The sequence below is a fragment of the Mauremys reevesii genome, linkage group 10 (genome assembly GCF_016161935.1).
Source record: "Mauremys reevesii isolate NIE-2019 linkage group 10, ASM1616193v1, whole genome shotgun sequence".
Taxonomy (NCBI): Eukaryota; Metazoa; Chordata; order Testudines; family Geoemydidae; genus Mauremys; species Mauremys reevesii.
In genome coordinates, this window is record NC_052632.1 from 14,727,594 (window position 1) to 14,747,588 (window position 19,995).

Below are 19,995 nucleotides of genomic sequence, written 5' to 3' on the forward strand. Positions count from 1 at the left end.
AGATGGGACACTAGAGGGGAAGGACTCCTCAGTTACTACAGAGAATTCTTTCAGAGGTGTGTATCTGGTGGGTCTTGCCCATGAGCTCAGGATCTAACTGGTCACCATATTTGAGTTAGGAAGGAATTTGCCTCCAGGGTCAGATTGGCAGAGACCCTGAGGTGTTTTTTTTTCTTTCTTTTTTTCCTTTCCTCTGCAGTGTGAGGCATGGGTCAGTTGCTGGCTTGAATTAGAATAGAATAGAACCTCAGAGTTACGAATACCAGAGTTATGAACCGACCAGTCAACCACACACCTCATTTGGAACTGGCAGTATGCAATCAGGCAATGGCAGAGACCAAAAAAAAATAAGTATAGTACTTTGTTATACGTAAACTACTAAAAAAAAAAGGGAAAGCCGCATTTTTCTTCTGCATAGTAAAGTTTCAAAGCTGTATTAAGTCAATGTTAAGTTGTAAACTTTTGAAAGAACAACCCTAACGTTTTGTTCAGAGTTACGAACAACCTCCATTTCCAAGGTGTTCGTAACTCTGAGATTCTACTGTAAATGGTGGATCTCTGTAACTCGAAATCTCTAAATCAAGATTTGAAGACTTCAGTAACTCAGCCAGATGTTATGAGCTTATTACAGGAGTGGATGGGTCAGGCTCTGTGGCCTGCAATGTGCAGGTCAGCCTAGATCAGGAGTCAGCAAACTTTGGCACGCAGCTCGCCAGGGTAAGCACCCTGGTGGGCTGAGCCAGTTTGTTTACCTGCCACGTTCACAGGTTCAGCCGATCGTGGCTCCCATTGGCCGCGGTTCGCTGTCCCAGGTCAATGGGGGTGGCGGGAAGCGGTGGCCAGCAAATCTCTCGGCTCCCACCGCCCCCATTGGCCTAGTGGGATCTGCGATCAGCCAAACTTGCAGACGCGGCAGGTAAACAAACTGGCCCAGCCTGCCAGGGTGCTTACCTTGGAGAGCCATGTGCCAAAGGTTGCCGTCCCCTGGCCTAGATGATCAAGATGGTCCCTTCTGACTGTAAAGCCTATGAGTGTGAGAACTTTCTGTAGTAAGTGCTCGTGTGTATGTTGTAAACCTTAAGGCTTGAGTCAGAAGAGAGCTCCATCTTCTTTGCTGCTTAAACAAATACACTTACCCTTCTGCTTAGACATCAGGTGAGAGCAAAATCTCTATAGTGAACACTTGAGTTCAGGAAAACTAATATATTTTGGGGGGGATAGACGCAAGACACATCTTATCAAAGCACTGTTTTGTGTGTCCCATCTTACTGGGAGATTGAACAAGCAAGTCAATCTATTTGCTCCATTAGGTATAACTCCAGAGTTACTGGTCATAGTCCCATAAGACTTTTTGTTATGTGACCCAGCTTGTAACATCCATCTTTTAAGTGATGTCTCTATCTTCAGTGGAAGGAAAGAAGATGACCCTATTCCCGTTCCTTCATTCAGATCTTGTCAAACACAAAATGAATTCAGTCTTGCTATTTCTGAAATGCTGGGTGGGTATAGCAAGATACCCTACTCCAAAGACAGTGACCTTGGGATCCTTTGTGCTGAAAGGTTTGCTAGTGGGGTTAGTCTATTTCCCTGCATCATGGGTAGCATCTAGGGCTGTTTCTCTCTATGGGAAAACTCCTACAGTGACATGTTGGCCTCCATGCCCTGCACTTTGTGCATGAGTCTAGGTGGACAGTTGCACCCTCATACGGTAGTGTTCCTGACATGCTGAAGTATTGTATGTTCCCCAGCATGTGTGTTGCAAGCATGCTACATCCAGCTGCTCTCTAGTATACTCATGCATGTTACTTCTTTAGAAGTAGTGAAGTCTCTGACCAGCAGCATAACTGAGCTTGAGGTAACCAGGATTCCTCTACCCTCTGGAGACCTTCTCTTCTGAAGCCAGTGCTGAAAGGCACACAAACTTCCAGTATAGTTGCTATAGCTGCTTAAAAGCTGGAGAGGGGTCTAACACTCAGATTAAAACATTACGTTGAACTTGGCCTTTCTCACAGGTTGCACCTGGGAATTTGGAGCCATGGTTAACTACATCAAGAAGACTTTCCCTCAGACCCAGCTGGTTGTGGTGGGCTTCAGCCTGGGTGGAAACATTGTGTGCAAATACCTAGGAGAGACCCAGGCCAACCAAGAGAGAGTGCTGTGCTGCGTCAGTGTTTGCCAAGGGTACAGCGCGCTAAGGTAAGTCCACACAGGTTCCTGTGGAAGTATAGTGCTGGCAGCTGGGATACAAGCTGCTCCCTGCCCTGCCAGCATGCATCCCCCTGACCTCTACGGGTGATACACTCTGGACTCACTAAATGCTGCCTTTACCTTCTGTAAAGAGAGACTTGATCTCCCCTCCTTCCAGTCTCTCCTGGAGTGACCCATTAGCCGGACGGCTTGGGCTGTATGGTTGTTTATTAAGGAGACTCCAGGTTCACAAGCAAGAACATTTCTGACTAGCCTAATCAGTACGAGCAGCAAGTATCTTGGGATTCATAATGGTCCCTTCTGGCTTTAATCTGTGATTTAGTCAGACTGGCAAAACAAGATGTGGTCTTCCAGATGGAAGCTGTAAGAGCTCCACCTGGTGTTAATAGTAATGTACTACAAGCCCAAGTTTAGACTGAGAGTGGGTGCTGGTGAATGGCAGCACAAAGTTATGGGCTAAAATGGCATCTCCGTGGCCATTCAGTGTTTGTCTCATAATTGGGAAGGAAGCACTGGGGAAGAGTCAGTTCTGCTAGTCAGAGGCACTCCACTGGAGAGAACACTAAAATCACGTTTGCTTAGTGAGTCCTGGCCCCACAAACACTGCCAGAACCTACCTCTCTGTGCCAGTTACCACGGCCTTCTAGTACAGAACTCCGCTAGTAATGCAGTGTTCTCCGGAAGCTGATAAGATTTCTATTGCCACACAGTAAGATGAATAATTACTGACTCTGTCTCTATCTCAGAGGGAGGAAGATAAGCAACAGTGGTCTTGCTGCTGCAAAAATGACTGTTCCCTACACTAAAGGATCAGCATAACAAAGATAACTTCAGCCTGGCCAAGGAACCTAGATACTTTGAGTTCACTACAAATACCTGAAACTAAGGGATTTGATGGCTGAATTCTAAACACTATAGAGCACTTTTAGATGCTCTGACTGCATGCATAGTAATGCTGGTTTTGGTTAGAAAATACTCACCTTAATATTCAACCAAGTCTAGGGAAGAATGCACATGCAGTTAAACCCTGTTTTTAACCTTGGGCTGCAGAAGCTTTTTAACAGTATTAAAACATTGCCCAAAGCTGGAATACAGCAATTTAAACAAATGACCAATTTGTATCCTCCTGAGACTTCAGGTCATACCTGGTTTGAGTCCTAAGACAGTGAAAGTTTACCCCCTTCCCTACTCAGAAAGGATTTCAGTGTGCTAGGGAGATGTCTGGAGTGTTGTGTGGGTTCGAGACTGGAAGATCAGTGCTCTCTTGGTCTACTGTGGCTGCAGCAGCATAGCTGTGGAGGCTGGCTGTATACAGGGCTTGCAAGTGCTATATTGGGCTCTAGTCCTTCCTTTTTTTTGTCTGTTAAAATGTATGCTAAATTTCCATGCTTGTAGCCAGAACTCCTGCTCAGAGTAGCTCTTTTCCCTGTGCGCTGGTGTTAGTAATATCCCCTGAAGCTCTGGCAGATTGGCAGTCTAGGATAGGACCTGTTAGCATGATATTAGACTCAGACTTGTCTCAGTGTGAAGTAACATCTGTTTCCTTGAGTGCCCCCTGCGGTGCAGAAAACTAGCTGCTTGTTGAGCTTGTGACTCCTTCTGCTGGCCGAGCTTGTTATAGCAAATCTCCATTTACAGAACTTCTGCTGTGCATTACTGTTCTTTTGGCAAGAGGGCTTTTCAAATAAGTCTCCCTACCTAACCTCCCTTGCTGTTTTTAAATGCTCGTTAGCCAAATAGCTGGTTGAAAGAGGGCTGTTAAGAAAGCTCCCTTAGAAGGGAGATAGGGTGTGTGTTTGTATTAGGACACACCTCCATGTAGACCATTTCAGTGTGTGGAATGGGAGGGTGCAAAGCTCCTCCAGACTTAACTCCTAAGCATTACTCTCCCCCAGACCTGACCTAGTTGGCTTCTTACATCAAGTCTGTATGTAAGCCCTGAATACACATGGTATGGATGGCTGGTCAGTCTAGATCGGAGTGGGCAAACTACCGGCCGGGGGCTGCATCCGGCCCTTCAGACGTTTTAATCCATCTCTAGAGCTTCTGCCAGGGAGCAGGGTCCAGGGCTTGCCCCGCTCTGGTGCTCCAGCCAGGGAGTGAGGTTGGGGGCTTGCTCTGCTCTGTGCATGACGTAGCTCCGCGCAGCTCCTGGAAGCAGCGGCATGACCCCTCTCTGGCTCCTACACGTAGGGGCAGCCAGGGGACTTTGCTTGCTACCCCCACCCCAGGCGCCATCCCCACAGCTCCCATTGGCTGGGAACCACAGCCAATGGGAGCTACAGGGGTGGCACCTGCAGATGGGGCAGTGCGCAGAGCCACCTGGCTGTGCCTCCACGTAGGAGACGGAGCGGGGACATGCCGCTGCTTCCAGGAGCTGCTTGAGGTAATCGCTGCCCAGAGCCTGCACCTCTGACTGCCTCCCCTGCCCCAGCCCTGATCCCCATTCTGCCCTCCAAACCTCTCAGTCCCAGCCTGGAGCACCCTCCTGCACCCCCAACCCCTTATTCCCACCCCAGAGCCTGCACCCCCAGCCGGAGGCCCCCCACACACACACACCTGCACCCCGGCCCCAGCCCACCCAACCCTCTCCTGCACCCCAACCCCCAGTTTTGTGAGCATTCATGGCCCCCCATATAATTTCCATACCCAGATGTGGCCCTCGAGCCAAAAAGTTTGCCCATCCCTGCTCTAGATGGAGATCCCTTTCCTTTGTTGTACCGTCTCTAAGACAAATTCTAAGGCAGTTGGCGGTTGATAGGAGAGAGACTGAGGAAAGACAAGGTAAAAGAGATTTTGGATCCGTTGGGAAAGCTGTTCAGTTGTTGGGTGCTGCAGGGCAGGCTCTCCAGGGTACTGACAGTGAGAAGAGGCTGCAGAGAGGAAAATAGATAAAGGCCTTATTTTCTTCAGTTAATTTACATGGGGGAATTCAACCCCGAAGGCTAAAAGGTGACATGCTTTTCTATTATGAAATCTCTGGTATCTGTGTAGGTGTGGTTCTGCTGTTGAGTTTGCTCTCGACAACGTGGCCTTGCTTCTCAGCCATGTGACATTCAGTGTGAGCTGTAGGCTGTGGCATAGGTTCCCATGCCCACGAAACCTGCACAGATCATTAAATACAGGAAATGGTTTCATTTTGCACTCTGCTCAGGCTCTTTATAGCATAAGGCCTGCTGTCCAAAGCAGCAGCTATGGAAAAGTGTGATAGCTCTAACAATTAACCTGGATTTCAATGACATTAAAGATTCAGTTGCCTGCAAAGAGCTTTCCAATGAAATGGAGTCTTTTTTTCCACAAGTATATGGCAGATATATCCTGGCTAGACATGGAGATAAGGAAGTCTTGAGGCTAAATCCCATTCTTGCATTAAGCCCTGGTGCGTATTGTGCCATGAACAAATGTAGCTTATTCATTAACTCACGCTCTGCTAGGGATCTGATAGCTTTTGGCTTGAACCTGGGAAGTCCTGATAAATCCCTCTGATCTATTAGTTCCCATGGTATTAATGATTAAACTCCTGAAGTAGTCTCTCACCCCAAGGTTCTTGGATTGCTCAGTAAATAAGAGGGACTGTATATTTCTTCATTACCCTGTAACAGGGTTCACAGTTATAGAAATAACCTGTGTAGCAAAGGGAAACATTTGGTTCTGGAAGAGCTCACATAATTTGGCTGATGTTAATAATTCTGAGACTGGCAATGTGTTAATTTAGTAAGCTGTGAAGTGGAGTTCTGACCAGTCAGTACAATTACAGGGACACCAGTTCAGAATGTAGCCGTTTCAGGTACTTCATTTATCCCTTTGTCCTCCAACCGTTTTTTTGTGGGGTTTGGAGGTGGACTTCCTGTTTTAAACACTTCACAACCTTGTTGCAGCGCAGAAGAGCTGCACAAACAAGGAAAACTGACCTACAGAGGAAACAGCCAAACTTGACGGTGCATAAAGTACTGTGAAATTCAGTACCTAACAAAATAGTGAAACATATTCAGTCTCTTCCCTGCATACTCTTCATATGTCATGGTTGTTACAAGGTAGGCAGATAGGCTAAATGCCAAGTATGACGTAAGTTGGGTGTCCCTTTAACCCTCTTCCCATTGGTGTCTAAAGCTGCCCTGAGATGCAGGACACTTCAGTGATGGCATAGTGGTGACTAGCTGATGCCTAACGAGACTGTAGACATCTTTTCTGACGTTTACCAAATTCTTCCCTCGGAGATTAAGCCATTGGTGGGAAAGCCTGCAGCCTGTTTACATAACACCTAGTTATAGTGGCCTGGAGACTGTGGTTTATTGCTCTGTTCCAACTAGACGTAAACAGTTGTTACCTGCTTTGATTTGTTGACCTGTGCTTGTGTTTAGGGCACAGGAAACCTTCATGCAGTGGGATCAGTGTCGGAGGTTTTATAACTTCCTCATGGCAGACAACATGAAGAAAATCATCCTCTCTCACAGGTACGGTAGTAGGGCGTCTGCTCTGAATATTTACGTGGGTCAGCCAGCTTCAGCTGTAATAGCAGCACTGAATTAATGTGCAGTTCCATAGGGGATCATCCAAAGGGTAAAATTTAAATTAGAGAGAATCCATACCTAGAAATCTGTGAATAAGTTTCAGCTTCCGAGAATGGGAGGATTTTAGTGAACAAAAGGGGAAGGGAAGCTTGCCCCAGCATATCATTCATTCTTTGTCCTGCCTGTCATAGGCTCCCGTATAGTGTGCGTTGGGGTCCTTTTCATACAGCCTGAGCCTAGCTGCTTATTTCTGCCTTCCAAGAAAGCTCATTGACTGAGTAAATACAAGATGAGAAGTGCAATGTTGGTCTGTATTTGCCAGCAGCCTTGCTTCCCTGCTATATACCTTGGCAGCCAGGCAGCAGCAGTATATTTTGCATGTGTTTCCCTTTCAGCCAGAGACCTTCTTATGCTCAAGGAGGTGAGGGAGCAGCTCTCTGTTGTGCTCTGCCACATATTTGAGCAGAGGGGTAGGATTGTTCTTGGTATGAGCTGAGGATTCATGGCATAGGGGTGTTTCTCTATCAAACACAATAGCCTGAGTTACAGAACCTAAAAATGCACAGCTAGAAGGAATACTCCCATGTATTGCTGATACCTGTCCTCTCCTTACTCCCATGCCTTTACTGTGGGTGAGCAATAGGTCAGATTGAATGACTAACTCTTATTGGTCGTCCACTCAAATTCATGTTCATTTCCCCTCTTGCCCACTACCACAGCCAAAATGGCTTTGGATACTGATTGGGGCATGTTGCCTTTATATGTAGGTATCTCCTTGGCTTATTTAAGATGCCCAGAGATACTTGGGAGGTGGGAGAAAATTAAAATAGTTAACTTATTCGTGCCCATTCCAGTTGGCAGAGTTGAAATCTTGTAAATGAAATTGTTGTGTTTCTTGCAGTGTGGAGAATCTTTCTGGAGGGAAGGAAACTCTTATCTGTGTGTACAGTGTGTAGGGATCCACATAATTCACTCCAGATGGCCAAATATTTTGACAACTTGACAAAACTCAAAATATATGAAGGGCTGTAATTTCCCCATTAAACGGGTACTCAGCATCGTAACCAGGAGAAACCTGTTGCAGGCTTAAAGAAGGTTTTGTTGAGTTATCAAAATATTTTGCTTCCATAATGGATCTCTTATGCTCTAGGGCAGGTCCCCAGAACAAACTCCATCTCCACCCTACAGCTGCCTCTTAAAGGGGAGAGAAATCTTGCAAGCCTCCTGCTATCCACAGCTTGCAGTCTTTTTGTTCTGCGACCTGTATGTTTCCTACTTGTCAGGGTAGAGTTTTGCTCTTGTGAAATAACACGTCCTGTCTTGGGTGTAATCTCTGACTAGGACAATGTCCTCAGTGAATAGCTTTCTGTTAAGGTAATGTCCCAAATCACTTTCTCTGTATGAACTAACATTGTGTCCGCACTGGTGAGGCAATAGCACCAGATGGGGAAGGAGATGCTACACCCATGATCTCTAGCACTGTTACCAGAGCCACCCATGTCTTTGGTCAGAAGCCAAAGGACTCTGCCTTTAACTGAAAAAGCCTTTGCTCCAAACACCCCTAGTCCCTGGATATGCTTTGAAAAGTCCTCTTGTTACACGTCTCTCAAATGCAGTTCTTCAGTGTAGCAGAAAAGCATCTTTGTCCCAGAGAAGTCTGTTAAGTTCTCAACTTACCTCCATGTGCAGTCAGGCCAAAACTAACAAGCCAGGCTCATTCATAAGTAAATCCTCATGGATGGGGGATATAGTCCTCATTTGTTTGTATCAGCAATGGCAGATGCAAGCTTCTCTGGGTTGTCTGAGCAGGACAGGGCCAAGCTGCTTTTGTGTGATTTCAGTATTTTCTGCTGTTGTGTGTTTCAGGCAAGTCCTGTTCGGAGATAGCATTAAGCAGCCCCAAGCCCTGGTTGACTCAGACCTGAGCAGACTCTACACAGCAACATCCCTCATGCAGATCGATGACACCATCATGAGGTATGACAGGCATCCTCTGTAGCCCATCTTTCAAATTCTCACTGATGTTGTCCTATTACTTACTTGCTGCTAGGTGGGTAGAAAGCTCCTGAAATTTGCGACAGCAGCAACGTTGTCAAAATGTTGCCTAACCCCCACAATCTTTGCCAACTTCTGATTCAGCTTTTGACAAGATCTCTACTACTTTCTTTTGTAAGAATCAAGCATCCAAAGCTGCAGTCAGGGTCAGAGTCCCATTTTTCTGGGTGCATTACAACCCCCCGGGAAGACAGTCCCTGCCTAAAAGTCTAGAAGGATGAAAACCGGGTGGGGCTTGGGCCTGGGACATAAACTGGTTGGGGAAGTGGTAGGCCCATGCTGGCTCCTACCAATTTATATTTAACCCTTGCCTTACCTTTGATTGTGTATTTAAAACACACATACACCTCCTACCTTTAGCACCTGCTTGTTCTCATTTTAGCAAACCTTATGGTTTGCTTATTTTAAATCTTGCTGCATTAATAGAGGTGACTTCAGCTCTTGGGTTTTATTGTTTAATATTAAACACCAGCCTTTTCTTGCCTCTTAAGTTTAACCCTTGCTTTTTAAGTATTCTAGCACTAATTCAGTCTATTTTCCAATGGCCTCATGTTTTCCTTCTCCGGAGTCTCCCCTAAGACCAGGCAATGGCATCCACCCCAAACACTATAGTCACAAAATAACCACCCAAAGCTGGCAGGTGGTAAAGCCAGCAGAGCTGCTAAGGGACTGAAAGTGTTTTCCTCTGCTGCTCCTGGGGAGACGTGGGCTTTGTAAGCTGCTCCCCAGGGAAGGGGATTCCTGCCCTACGTGCCCAGCAGGAAGTGAGATCACGGAGGTCCTGCTATCGTGTAGTCTTTCTGGAATGTGTCAGGGAAGGAGCAGGTCTGCCTGGTTGGGGCCCGCAGCTTAGCTGTGGCTTTTATGAAGTGGGAAGGAGGTAGTGGGACTGGATTGGATTCCAGCAAAAAAATTAGTATTTACTTTCTTCAGAAGGCTTATAACTCCCGTGAGTTTCAGCTCCTAGGATGGGCCCTTCAGCAGGTGTATTTTAAGGGTTCATAAGCAGCTGAAGATGAGATCCAGCAAGGCATTTTGAGTATGCCTACCAAAAGGGGGTTGTTAATGTAACCAACCTTAATTACACCTCCAGTCCTCTCTCTGTCAAGATTGCTGATAACCAGGAAGGATGTTTTTAAAGACCCCAGGTGTGGCTAGGCTTCCTCATCCATGTCCTGCTCAAAAGACACAAGTTAATAGTGTTTAATTTGCCATCTGTCCTGCCTCCGGCTTGCTACTGTGCTGCACTTGCTCTGCTCTCTCGATGCTTTGGGGAACTGCACACTAAGTTGGCAGGTTCTGTGCTGCCTCCCCCCGATGGTCATGCTCTTGTGAAGAACTCGTTGGCAGAAGAGAATGCAGCATTTCATCTGTTGTGCTGTGTTGACGTTGGGATTTTACACTGAGATGGGCCTGAACAGATGGTTTCTATTAAACCACTGGAAGGAGGTCACATTGGGCAGCTTGTGGCTTCTGCTGGTGAAGTGGACTAGATTAAAAAATGGCAGTTGGTCAGTACCGAGAGTAAGTGTTCTTGCCTTACTGTTCTTTGTATTGTTTTTTTCTCAGGAAGTTCCATGGCTACAGTTCCCTGAAAGAATATTATGAAAAGGAGAGTTGTCTGCATTACTTGCCAAGGGTAAGCTACCACGGTGGAGGGGGTGGTTATGCTTTCATTTTGCTCTTGGCAATGAAGAGGAATGTTCATTGGTTTCTGCATCACTGGTACCTAGATGTCATATCTCATTACTCCACCAGGTGTACAGTGTGTCAGGGCTGGCAGTTCTGAGGAACCTAATGAGAGTTCAGCACCAAAATCCCATTGACATTCAGTGAATTAAGTGCCCAACTCCTTTAAGCTTCTTTGAGAATCCTAGCCCTGATCTTCATCTGGGACTTGAGTGACGCTCCCTTCAAACCAAAGGCTGGCTCGGAAACCAAGAGGCATCTGTTTTACCCCAAATTCAGTTCTCCTGGGTTATGTTACATGAAGCCAAATTGTGAGCCCCTCAGCATAGAATTCTGTATTGGTGGTAGCAACATGGTATTCTGAGCACAAAGCCAAACCTAGAGTTAAGCCCTTTTAAAGATGTCAGACTAGTATGCAATTCCAGAAACATTTAAAATGAATCATTCCACTTTGGAAAGAGGCTCAGACACTGCCTCTCCAATCAGATGATCAGACATTGCAGAGACCCAGGGCTGCGGAAGCCAAGCTGGGAAATGTACTAGTTATTCCCCTTAAGACCCGCTGGATCAAAAGATAAAGGTGAATAGGCTACCAAAGCTCAGTAAAGCATTAGGGCTTTAAATATCCAAAAGTAAGTCTCTCCTGCTGCACTGAATGTGTGGAGTAAGAGGCTGAATCCTCTCAGCCAGCCCTTGGCAACTACTCAGTTACTCCAGCTTTAGGCATTGGGTGAGGTTCTTTCAGTAGCCTTATACAAAGAGCACGTTGTAGTCCCAAAGGCAGGGTGATAGTTACCAGGAAAGGGTGTCAGGAAAACGCTCAGTTTGGCAATATTTTTTTATGATGGCAGAATCCTATCATGATCATGGCTGACATCTGATCCTCTGACGTCAGCCTCTAATCAAAGACCATGCTTGGGCTGCATGCCACTCTGGCCTGCTTAAGCATCTCTCATCAACGACTGCAGGGAGCCTAGGGAAATGACATTCTTCATATCTTGTGCCCAAACCAACATGCACAACTGAAGTTTTACTATTATTCCGTCTCTGCCAGTTTGTGATTGTCCCGTCTCGGGTTTCAGCAGTGCATTCCCCTTGGGTGCTGCATGTCCCCTTCGGAAGCCAGAGACAAACATACATTTGATGACCATCTGCCTAGCAGTGATAGCTTAGATTCTCCCTTCCAAAAGCAGAATGCAAATGCTCTCAAATATTGGCCACACCAGATGTGTGGGGAATACCGTGTGCATCCCGAGTACCAGTCATAAAGAAACGATCCAGTGTTGCTGTCTGGAACTGCCCTGTTGGTAAGGTGTTACTGGCGATTGCCCTGTCATACCCAGCTTGCCCTTCAGGCAGTTCAGCTGAACCATACCAAATGCTGCAGAGCAGCCCAGCAGTGACAGTCCACCCAGCATGGTTTCAATTGTGTGTGTTGTTACGTTCCTGATTGTTGCTGCAGGTGTAGGTCCATCACAAGATGTGGCAGTCAGTTGTGGATTCATAGGCGGGTTGTGAGTAGATGCCTTTTGTTGGTAAGAGAATTGAGTTCAAACCAGGAATCTATAACACTGGTTCTCCATTTCTTTCCTTTTCCTTCTTTCATGGTGCAGATCTATGTTCCCCTCATGCTGGTTAATGCTGCTGATGACCCTCTGGTACATGACAGTCTGTTATCGATCCCAAGAGCTCTGTCAGGTGAGTCGAATGCATTGCCAAAACTGACTATTGCTTTTGGATTCCCCCTTCATCACATTGTGAATGACCATGTATAGCAAGGTCTGGCTGCAGACTACCATAATCCGGTGGACGTGTACTGTGCAATCTAAACTGCTTTTTAAACCACCATTCACTGAGGAGGTTCCAAATTTTATTTTGGTAGAATCCAACTAAACACTGTTCAGCTGGCTGTGTAGCCCAAGGGAACGATCAGATTGTTTTCCCAAGAAATGCACGTTCTTGCTGCCTCACTGGTGTTAATGTCGGGAAGCAACATTGGAAATGGTTTAGCTTGAGATTAAATAGTCTCTGCTCTGCAGTGAACTGCGTCCTCACGTCTTGGCTCCCCACACAGAATCAGTAAAGCAACAGGGCAAACCCCCAAAGGCTTTGCTAATAGTTACTATGGTGGGGTCTAACTGTTCAGGGCTAAAATTAACGGTCACCTGCGGCAGCAAGTGTAGTATAGCGAAAGTGAGTTATTGTCATGCTTTGTGGCTGTAGAAGCAGCAAAGAGTCCTGTGGCACCTTATAGACTAACAGACTAACACGGCTACCCCTCTGATACTTTGTGGCTGTGCGATCTTCCTCCACCTGTTGCTGGGGTCCCAATGAGACTGGGAGTGAGAGATCCCAAGAGATCTATTTGCTGTTCCTTGGCCATGAAGAAGGCAAATGACCCTTCAGAGCCTTGGAATGAAAAAGAAAGAGCTGGTTCATGTCTCACAGCTGAACAGAGCACATGCCCCATAGGAGAACAGCAGGGCTGCTTCTTCCAGCACCAAAAGCTATAAGGAGAAAACCTAGTCATAAGTGATGCCCTGAATGAATTATGCCATAAAGCAGCGGCCGGCTAAAGTGCAGCCAGAGTTCTGCAGTGTGGCCTGTAGCCTTTTTCATATGGAATTGTGCAGCCCGTGGAGCCTTTAGGTACCAGCCTGCAACATGCCTGAGTCAAAATGGAGCACTGCAGGCTGGGACTGCTGGGCTTTATGGGCTGCACATCAGTCCCAGCCTGTAGTGCTTTATCTCAGCTGAAGCGGTTTGCTGGTATTGAGAGCACTGCAGGCTGGTACTTGTCTCCATGAGCTTCCCAGCTATATGAAATGGGAGGGCTTCTGTAATACGTTCAGTTAATTCAAATCCGTGGTGGCCCTTGTCAACAAAAAGCTTGCATTCCTCTGCTGTGAAGCATGAGTGTGTGCTTGCAAAGCCTTCGCTACCCAGCTGGAGCACAGAGACACCCTAGCACATCACAGTGGGTACCATTGGTTGGGATGATGCAGAGCTCTGCTGTTTAGCTTCTGCAGTTGGCTTCTGAAATCTCATGCTCTCTTTCTCTTTTAACATTGCAGAAAAACGGGAGAACGTCATGTTTGTGCTACCACTCCATGGAGGCCACCTGGGCTTTTTTGAGGGGGCTGTACTCTTTCCTGAACCCCTCACTTGGATGGATAAGCTTGTGGTGCAGTACACCAATGCCATCTGCCAGTGGGAGAGGAATAAGTCTCAGTGCTCAGATACAGAGCAAGCAGCGTCCGGCCAGGAGTAACTGCCCCAAAGACACTCTCCGATTTGCTTCACTATATTTCCCTCTTCTGGAACTCTGAATTCCCTCACCTGCTGTTTCAGGTTTCCATCCTCTTTGTGACATCCTGGGACTGGGGGTTGGCCACAATGTTTCCTTCTGAAATGGAGCTACAACAGAGGGCAATAACTGGTTTTGAGCATATTTGTGTCTCCTTATGGGGTTTGCAGTGCACTGCTGCATTTGAAGAACTGGCTTGCTGCTTTGAGTTGCTGGTTAGGGCTTGCTGCAGGATTCTCATACTAATGTGATGGCCTACTTAGAAAGTAGAAGTCCCAGTGCTGCTGACCATCAGGTTATTCTTCCACTGGTCAAGACTCTTCATGGAGTTGCAGAACTTGTTTAGCTATGGATGAGTTGTGCTGGGAGTTCAGTTCCCCCTGTCTGGTCATATCTCTCCTAACACTGGGAGAACCCTGTATCAATCCATAGAAACCAGCAGTTCAGTCTGTAAGCCACTGGGATGTGGCTTGCAGAAAGAGTGAAACCCTGAAGTGACAAGTAGAGTTTCAGCCTTGCGCCATCTGACAAGGGCCTCTTGCTTTCTCTGGCAGTGCCCATACCAGGATTCAGCTGGGTTAGAAAACACTGAGCAACTTGTCAGAGCTTCAGCTATCTCAAGTGTGGTGGTGCATTCTGCTGCTCCTGCATTTCTTCTCTGCTGGGCCTCTCTGTATAGATGAGTTTCACGTTGGTCATTCTGTTGGATTTCCTACTATGTAAACACTCTCACACCAAGACAAAACAGATAGCCTTCTTATGATACTTGCCTTTTTTTTTAAATGTAAAGAGTTTTATTTTATCACTGTATTTTTGTGTTTTAACCCAGGCCTTTTTGAAATGGGTTCTGGTAAATGCATTGGAACCGCTGATTATCAGTCTATGGGGTATATCCAATTTGTGTGAGAGTATTTCACAGAGAATGAATACACCCTTCTTAAGGAGTGTCTGGGGGGACAGGGACGGACGGACATGTCAATATCAATTCTTGCTTCTTCTCTTTCCTTGTATGTGCCAGGGTAGAATGTTCCAAAATCTCTCCCCTGAACTTTGGAAGCAATGAATGGTTTTGTTTTTCAGCCACATGACTTGCCTAGGAGTTTACGGGAACTGGATGTCTCTAACCCTGTGTAGCTTAAATGTTTATCTCTGTATGACTAACTGCCTCCACAGTTATTAGGATCTGGTAAGGCTGTCTATGTCCAGCTGGGCATTAGAGCCCTTCTGGCTCATTAAGTCTTTTCCCCACCCAGGATATCAACTTCCACCAAGATCAACTTCAGTTAATGCACAAGGTGAAGTGTGGCAATTTGAAAGTCACTTGCATTCCTCCCTCATCTAGGGGCTGATACTGTATTGTTGCCCAGAGGGCTCTCTTAAGATAAACACCCTAGAAGAAAAGCTCCCCCATGACAATCAAGGACCTTAATATAAAAATAGAAACAGTCTGTCGAGACAGTGGAACTTTGTGGTCAAACTTTGCTTTACTTTCAGTTCCTTCAATATCATCATCTCATTACTCTGTCTTTGTAACTCCTTTCATCATCCATTTACTTCATCTCTGTTCCTGTCACACTTCCCACACCAATTAGCACTTTATTGCTCTAGCCCTGGTTTTGCATTCTAGGCACTTTAGTTGAAGCTTAAGGGTAAAACACCCTGCTGAATTTCAGTCCTGTAACACTAGTGGAAGAAGCTTCCTGGGCCACACGATCTCTGGAGTTCAGTAGATTGGAGAGATTTTTGTTTAATAAAGCAATAATTAACTACTGTAGCAAAGGTGCATGATCATATCAGGAAACAAACTCCTTCAGTTTGCCTTAGGCCAGTTGCCTTGGCCTGTTTTAACAAACTGTGGTAATCGGTGCATTGTCTCGTTTAGAGAGAGAATTCAGGTTCTGCTGTTGTAGAAGTAGAAGACATGACCAAAGCAAAGCCATGGCAAGATTTGGCCATGCTTGTGGCTGGCTTAAAGGACGTTGGTTGGTGTTTGTGTCTGTCTTTGTGCTCATCCTCTTGTCCATAACTCATCCACAAATCACCAGAACAATCATACAGGGCATTCCGACTTTGGCTCTGTTCTCGCTGAAGTAGCTGTTGGTATAAATAATTCATAGGACATAACTTAGAGTATCTCCCACTCTTTTAGAAGTTGAATGTAAGCCGCTCTTATTTATACACGTTGGCATAGATACATGATATAAATGTGTGGGGGGGTGGCTCTTTATCTACGATGGGTTTGAACTTCAGAAGTGCTTAAAGTCTATAGCCAGCTCTGCAATTGCTGTTCGTAAGCCACCAGCCATCCAAGAGACCAGACTGCCCTTCCCGCAGTAAGGAGTTCCCTCTACAGGTCGCTATGTGCATTCATTCCTCCAAACCCAGCTTAGCTGCAAGTAGGAGTCGTCCTCACTCCCAGGGGAACAGACGCTGTCCTTAGCACCCATCAAACTGTTGAGGCTTCAAAGAGGAGGCAAAACCCAGGTGACGTGTTGATGTATTTGAAGCAAGAAATGTTTTTGCTGTTTCCCAAATAGTTGCTTTTTAAACAAAAAAGAGCCTCAATTGTTTTCTCTAATAAAATAATGATGAACTCGACCCCTTTCCAGTGTAGCTGAGCCCTGGGTTTGCAGCTGTGCTAAACTAAGCCCAGTTTTGTAACTCTTCCAACTTTTCTGTAAATGAGTTGTGTGGCCCTTGTTTGCAGAATGTCAGTTCTCTAAAAGTAAGTGCTGAAGGCTTCCTTCTCCGGTGGTGACTTGCAACCATTTTCTAACTGAAAGCAAAAGGGATCGTTGCTTTGGAGAGGCTTGTTTTGGGTGTTCAATGTCTTTGGTGGCTCTTTAGCTGCTGAGCTCAGGGATTCCATTACCATACACCTAAGTGTTGTAGAACCTGTCTGAAGGGGAGCTCCGTCTCCTTGGATTCAGTGAGGGAGGCTTTGACTTGGAAAGGCTTTTAGTAAGATGATGGCATTTTGGTCTCCTGTTTCCTAGGGCATGAGGAAGAATGGTGGTGTCTTCATTTCTTCAAACACAGGGATATAGTCTAGTGTAATTAACTGATCTTATTGTGGCAGGTGATCAGCCAGTGACTTCTGTTCTTGCTGAGTTACTAAACATAACTCCTCCCCCAATGAGAAGAGCACCTGGGGGAATTTCCAACCTGGTGGGAGTTGCTGCTTGTCCAGTCAAACTGGGCAGACAGGAAGGGATTCTGCTGTTGGAGAAACCCAAAGGAAGCAGATTTCACTGGGAAAATTCCAGTTCTTTTTTTTCACCATTGTTGGCAGCTGAAGTCTGTCGCCCCTTCTTCCTTTGTGAGCTCATCCTACCTGCAGTGATTCCAAAAGAGGGTCACCACATTTCTGTAGAAAGTAAAGCCCCTCCCAGGGTTAGACTGGATGGTACTGTGAAAGATCTCTAAGACTTAAGGAAACTGTTCATGATCAGCATCCGTTCCTCTTCAGAGGTAGCACCAGGCAAGAACTTTTCCCTGTAATGCTGCCTATAGAGATTTCCATAGCACTTACTTTCCCACTGCCTCTCTCTCTGCCCATACGCAGTCTGAGGCGTCAGGAGCACTTAGCACCCCAGACATTCTGGAGCAGTCACTTGGGGGGTTGGGGAGGAGGTGGACCTAAGGCTTGGCACTCTTGCCACAAGAGTTCTTGCACCTTCAGATGAGCTGTCTGTATTCTCTAAAGCACTTGAAGTAGTTGTGCTTGTGTTTGGAGTCTGATAAATGCTAGGAGGTGTGGAAGTTAGCTAGTCTAGTTTCGGGAGAAAGGGAAGGAGTTGCTTAAGGCTTTTACCGTGGGCTTTAAGGGTCTCATTTGAGTTTTGAGACTTAAGTTCACCCCAACAAGATTTTTGTAGCTAGAAATGTTAAATAAAAACTCCCTCACCAGTGTGACTTGCTGTGGCTTTGAATGCATGGGCCAGGGACCAGTGGTGTAAAATTTTAAGAGCTTCCCAGTCTGACTGGAAGCCATATCTTGCAGATCATTTCTTCTGCCTTCCTTCTAGCTAAAAATCTGCTGCACTACATAATTCTGTATTCAGGCTTCTAGAGAAGGGGCTTCTGTATTAAACCCTATAGCTAGAGGAGACAGTGCACACTGCCGTAAGAGGGTCTGTCATTGTACATCGATCCTAATTTGCTGTGCCCCACGCAATATGCTAGCAGTGGTATGTGATATGGGCATATGCATGCCAGGGACCATGTTGACATCATCCTCCTAATAGCATATGACCTAGGTCAGGTTTGAGCTCTTACCTTTAGAGGTGAAAGTCATGAGTGTTCATTCCAGGCCTATAGAGACTTTTTCTCTTCCACAACAAGCACCTTCCAAAACAACCTCACTAGTCATAGCAAGCATCCAAAGTGTAAGCCTCTGAATACTTCCTGAAATAGCCTGATAATGCAAATGGAACAGTGCAGCTCTTCTCTTTAGATCTGCTGTGTGAGATGGGAGCTAACAAGTGGATTTTCCATATTGATGGCTTCAGATTGAGGAGGGGAGGTAGAATGGAATAAAATTCACTAGGGCTCAGTTAACTAGCACTTAGTACCATAAATTTATGCACCCCGTCATTGGATATCATTGGCACTTAGAAACAAACCACCAGAAAGGGTCTCTCTTAGTCAGGTTGCAACCAATTCTCCCTGAATGCTTAGACTGGTCCAATCTGCCTTCCACTGCTACCAGGGTGTCTGCAGAGATTTGAACTTTGCAGGTGAGCAGCTGGGACCTGCTCTGAGACTAGAGCATGATGAACTTGTTTTCTTTACATCAGACCTCCCAGAATCTTCAATAGTCAGCTTCTAACGTTCTCCTTTTGAAGCGTTTGACAGGGTTTCCAGATGAGTCTGAACCTGTTGCAGTTGCACTGTGAAGGCACCTGAAACTCTCCGCAGTCTCCTCCTCAGCACTTCTTGACACTGATTCTTGTTTATTGAGAATTTGTTTTGGACTGTGAGCGTTAAGGTAAAACATAGAGTACTGATGTGTCTCAGAACTTGACTTTAGTCAGCTACTTTTTCTTCATCCATCCTAGTTCTGTCAAGCTCCGTAGAGGACAACCCTTGAGACACCTAGTGCCTTGCCCTTCATTCCTCCCACTTCCTTCTCAACATAGCTGCAGTTCTGCTGCTTGTCACTCTCTGTTCTCATGCAGAAAGCAAACACCCGACTTTCCTTCTTTGGAGTCAAAGCTAAAAGCAGCCTGGCTATGGGTGAAATGTCACTGAACGACAGGTGTGTACTGGGCTAGGAAAGGACCTTGGGTTTGGGCAGCCTAAAACTAGCTATAGTGTATGTTTTAAGGCTTAAAATTATAACTAAATAAGCAGTAGATTATTTTACAACTGACTTCTCCTGCCTATAGAAGTAGGGGCTGACTCACAGCTATTGACTAAAACATAAACATGTTTCCTTTCTAAAATCCAAAAGATCCCACGTTCTAATGAGCTAGCTCCCTCAGTCCACTAGCTTGTTGGCCCTGTAGTGTACAGCAGGAGATGGGCTGTCTCCTTAGCCGATACATCGGGAATGGCATTTGTGTGGTTTATTGCCGAATGTAGTGACACTGATCACTGGGGAGCAATGCAAGGAACCTCCTGGAAATGTTATGCCTATCTGGGGTTTATTGGTGGTAGTAAAACTCCTTTAAAAGAAGCTTAGAAAGGGACCCAGCCTTGTGTTAGTGGGTGGTGTATGGACAACTATGACACTAGCCAATCAGAAGGCTGTATGTGTGCATTGCTTCTATCTTGAGTCAGACACCATGTGTCCTTCCATTGGCATTGGCAGTTCTGTGTGTTTGGGTGGCGTGCAGTAGCCATAGTGACTCAGAATAGCAATGTTTACTGCAGGGGTCCAAATTCTAGGCAGAAAGCAAATTGCTCTTGGTATGAGTACTCTGTTTTTTAAAAGGCTAATTAGAACAGAGGTTAGGGTACACCAAAGAGCCTGCGAAGGGGTGCCTTGTAGTGATGCTGGGATCCATGCCCCCTCTTCTGCAAGACATGCTCCTGCTGCTTTGTCCACTCTGTCTCCATCTGGACTTGTTTTCTTCTAACTCTGCTGCTTTTGGCTCAGGGGGCTGAGGCGTGGTGGCACCAGAGCTGAGTTCTAATTATCTGTTGTTAATCATCTGGGCTGGGTTGGGATGGTTGTGGTATCAAGAACTGTACTGTAGTTCATTTGAACACTTGTATCCT

The 19,995-nt window shown here is 46.0% G+C and overlaps 1 protein-coding gene across 4 annotated transcripts in view; it reads left to right on the forward strand.

Moving 5' to 3' along the window:
- Positions 1-18,264, forward strand: part of ABHD2 (abhydrolase domain containing 2, acylglycerol lipase) — a 61,144-nt gene extending 42,880 nt beyond the window's left edge. For all 4 annotated transcript variants that reach the window (XM_039491649.1, XM_039491648.1, XM_039491650.1 and 1 more), the window contains 6 exons: positions 2,013-2,196; positions 6,570-6,662; positions 8,586-8,696; positions 10,344-10,413; positions 12,077-12,161; positions 13,538-18,264. In XM_039491649.1, coding sequence (XP_039347583.1) covers positions 2,013-2,196; positions 6,570-6,662; positions 8,586-8,696; positions 10,344-10,413; positions 12,077-12,161; positions 13,538-13,734 — 740 coding nt within the window. In that variant the 3' untranslated portion in view covers positions 13,735-18,264. The remainder of the gene's footprint in view (positions 1-2,012; positions 2,197-6,569; positions 6,663-8,585; positions 8,697-10,343; positions 10,414-12,076; positions 12,162-13,537) is intronic.
- The last annotated feature ends 1,731 nt before the right edge of the window (positions 18,265-19,995 follow it).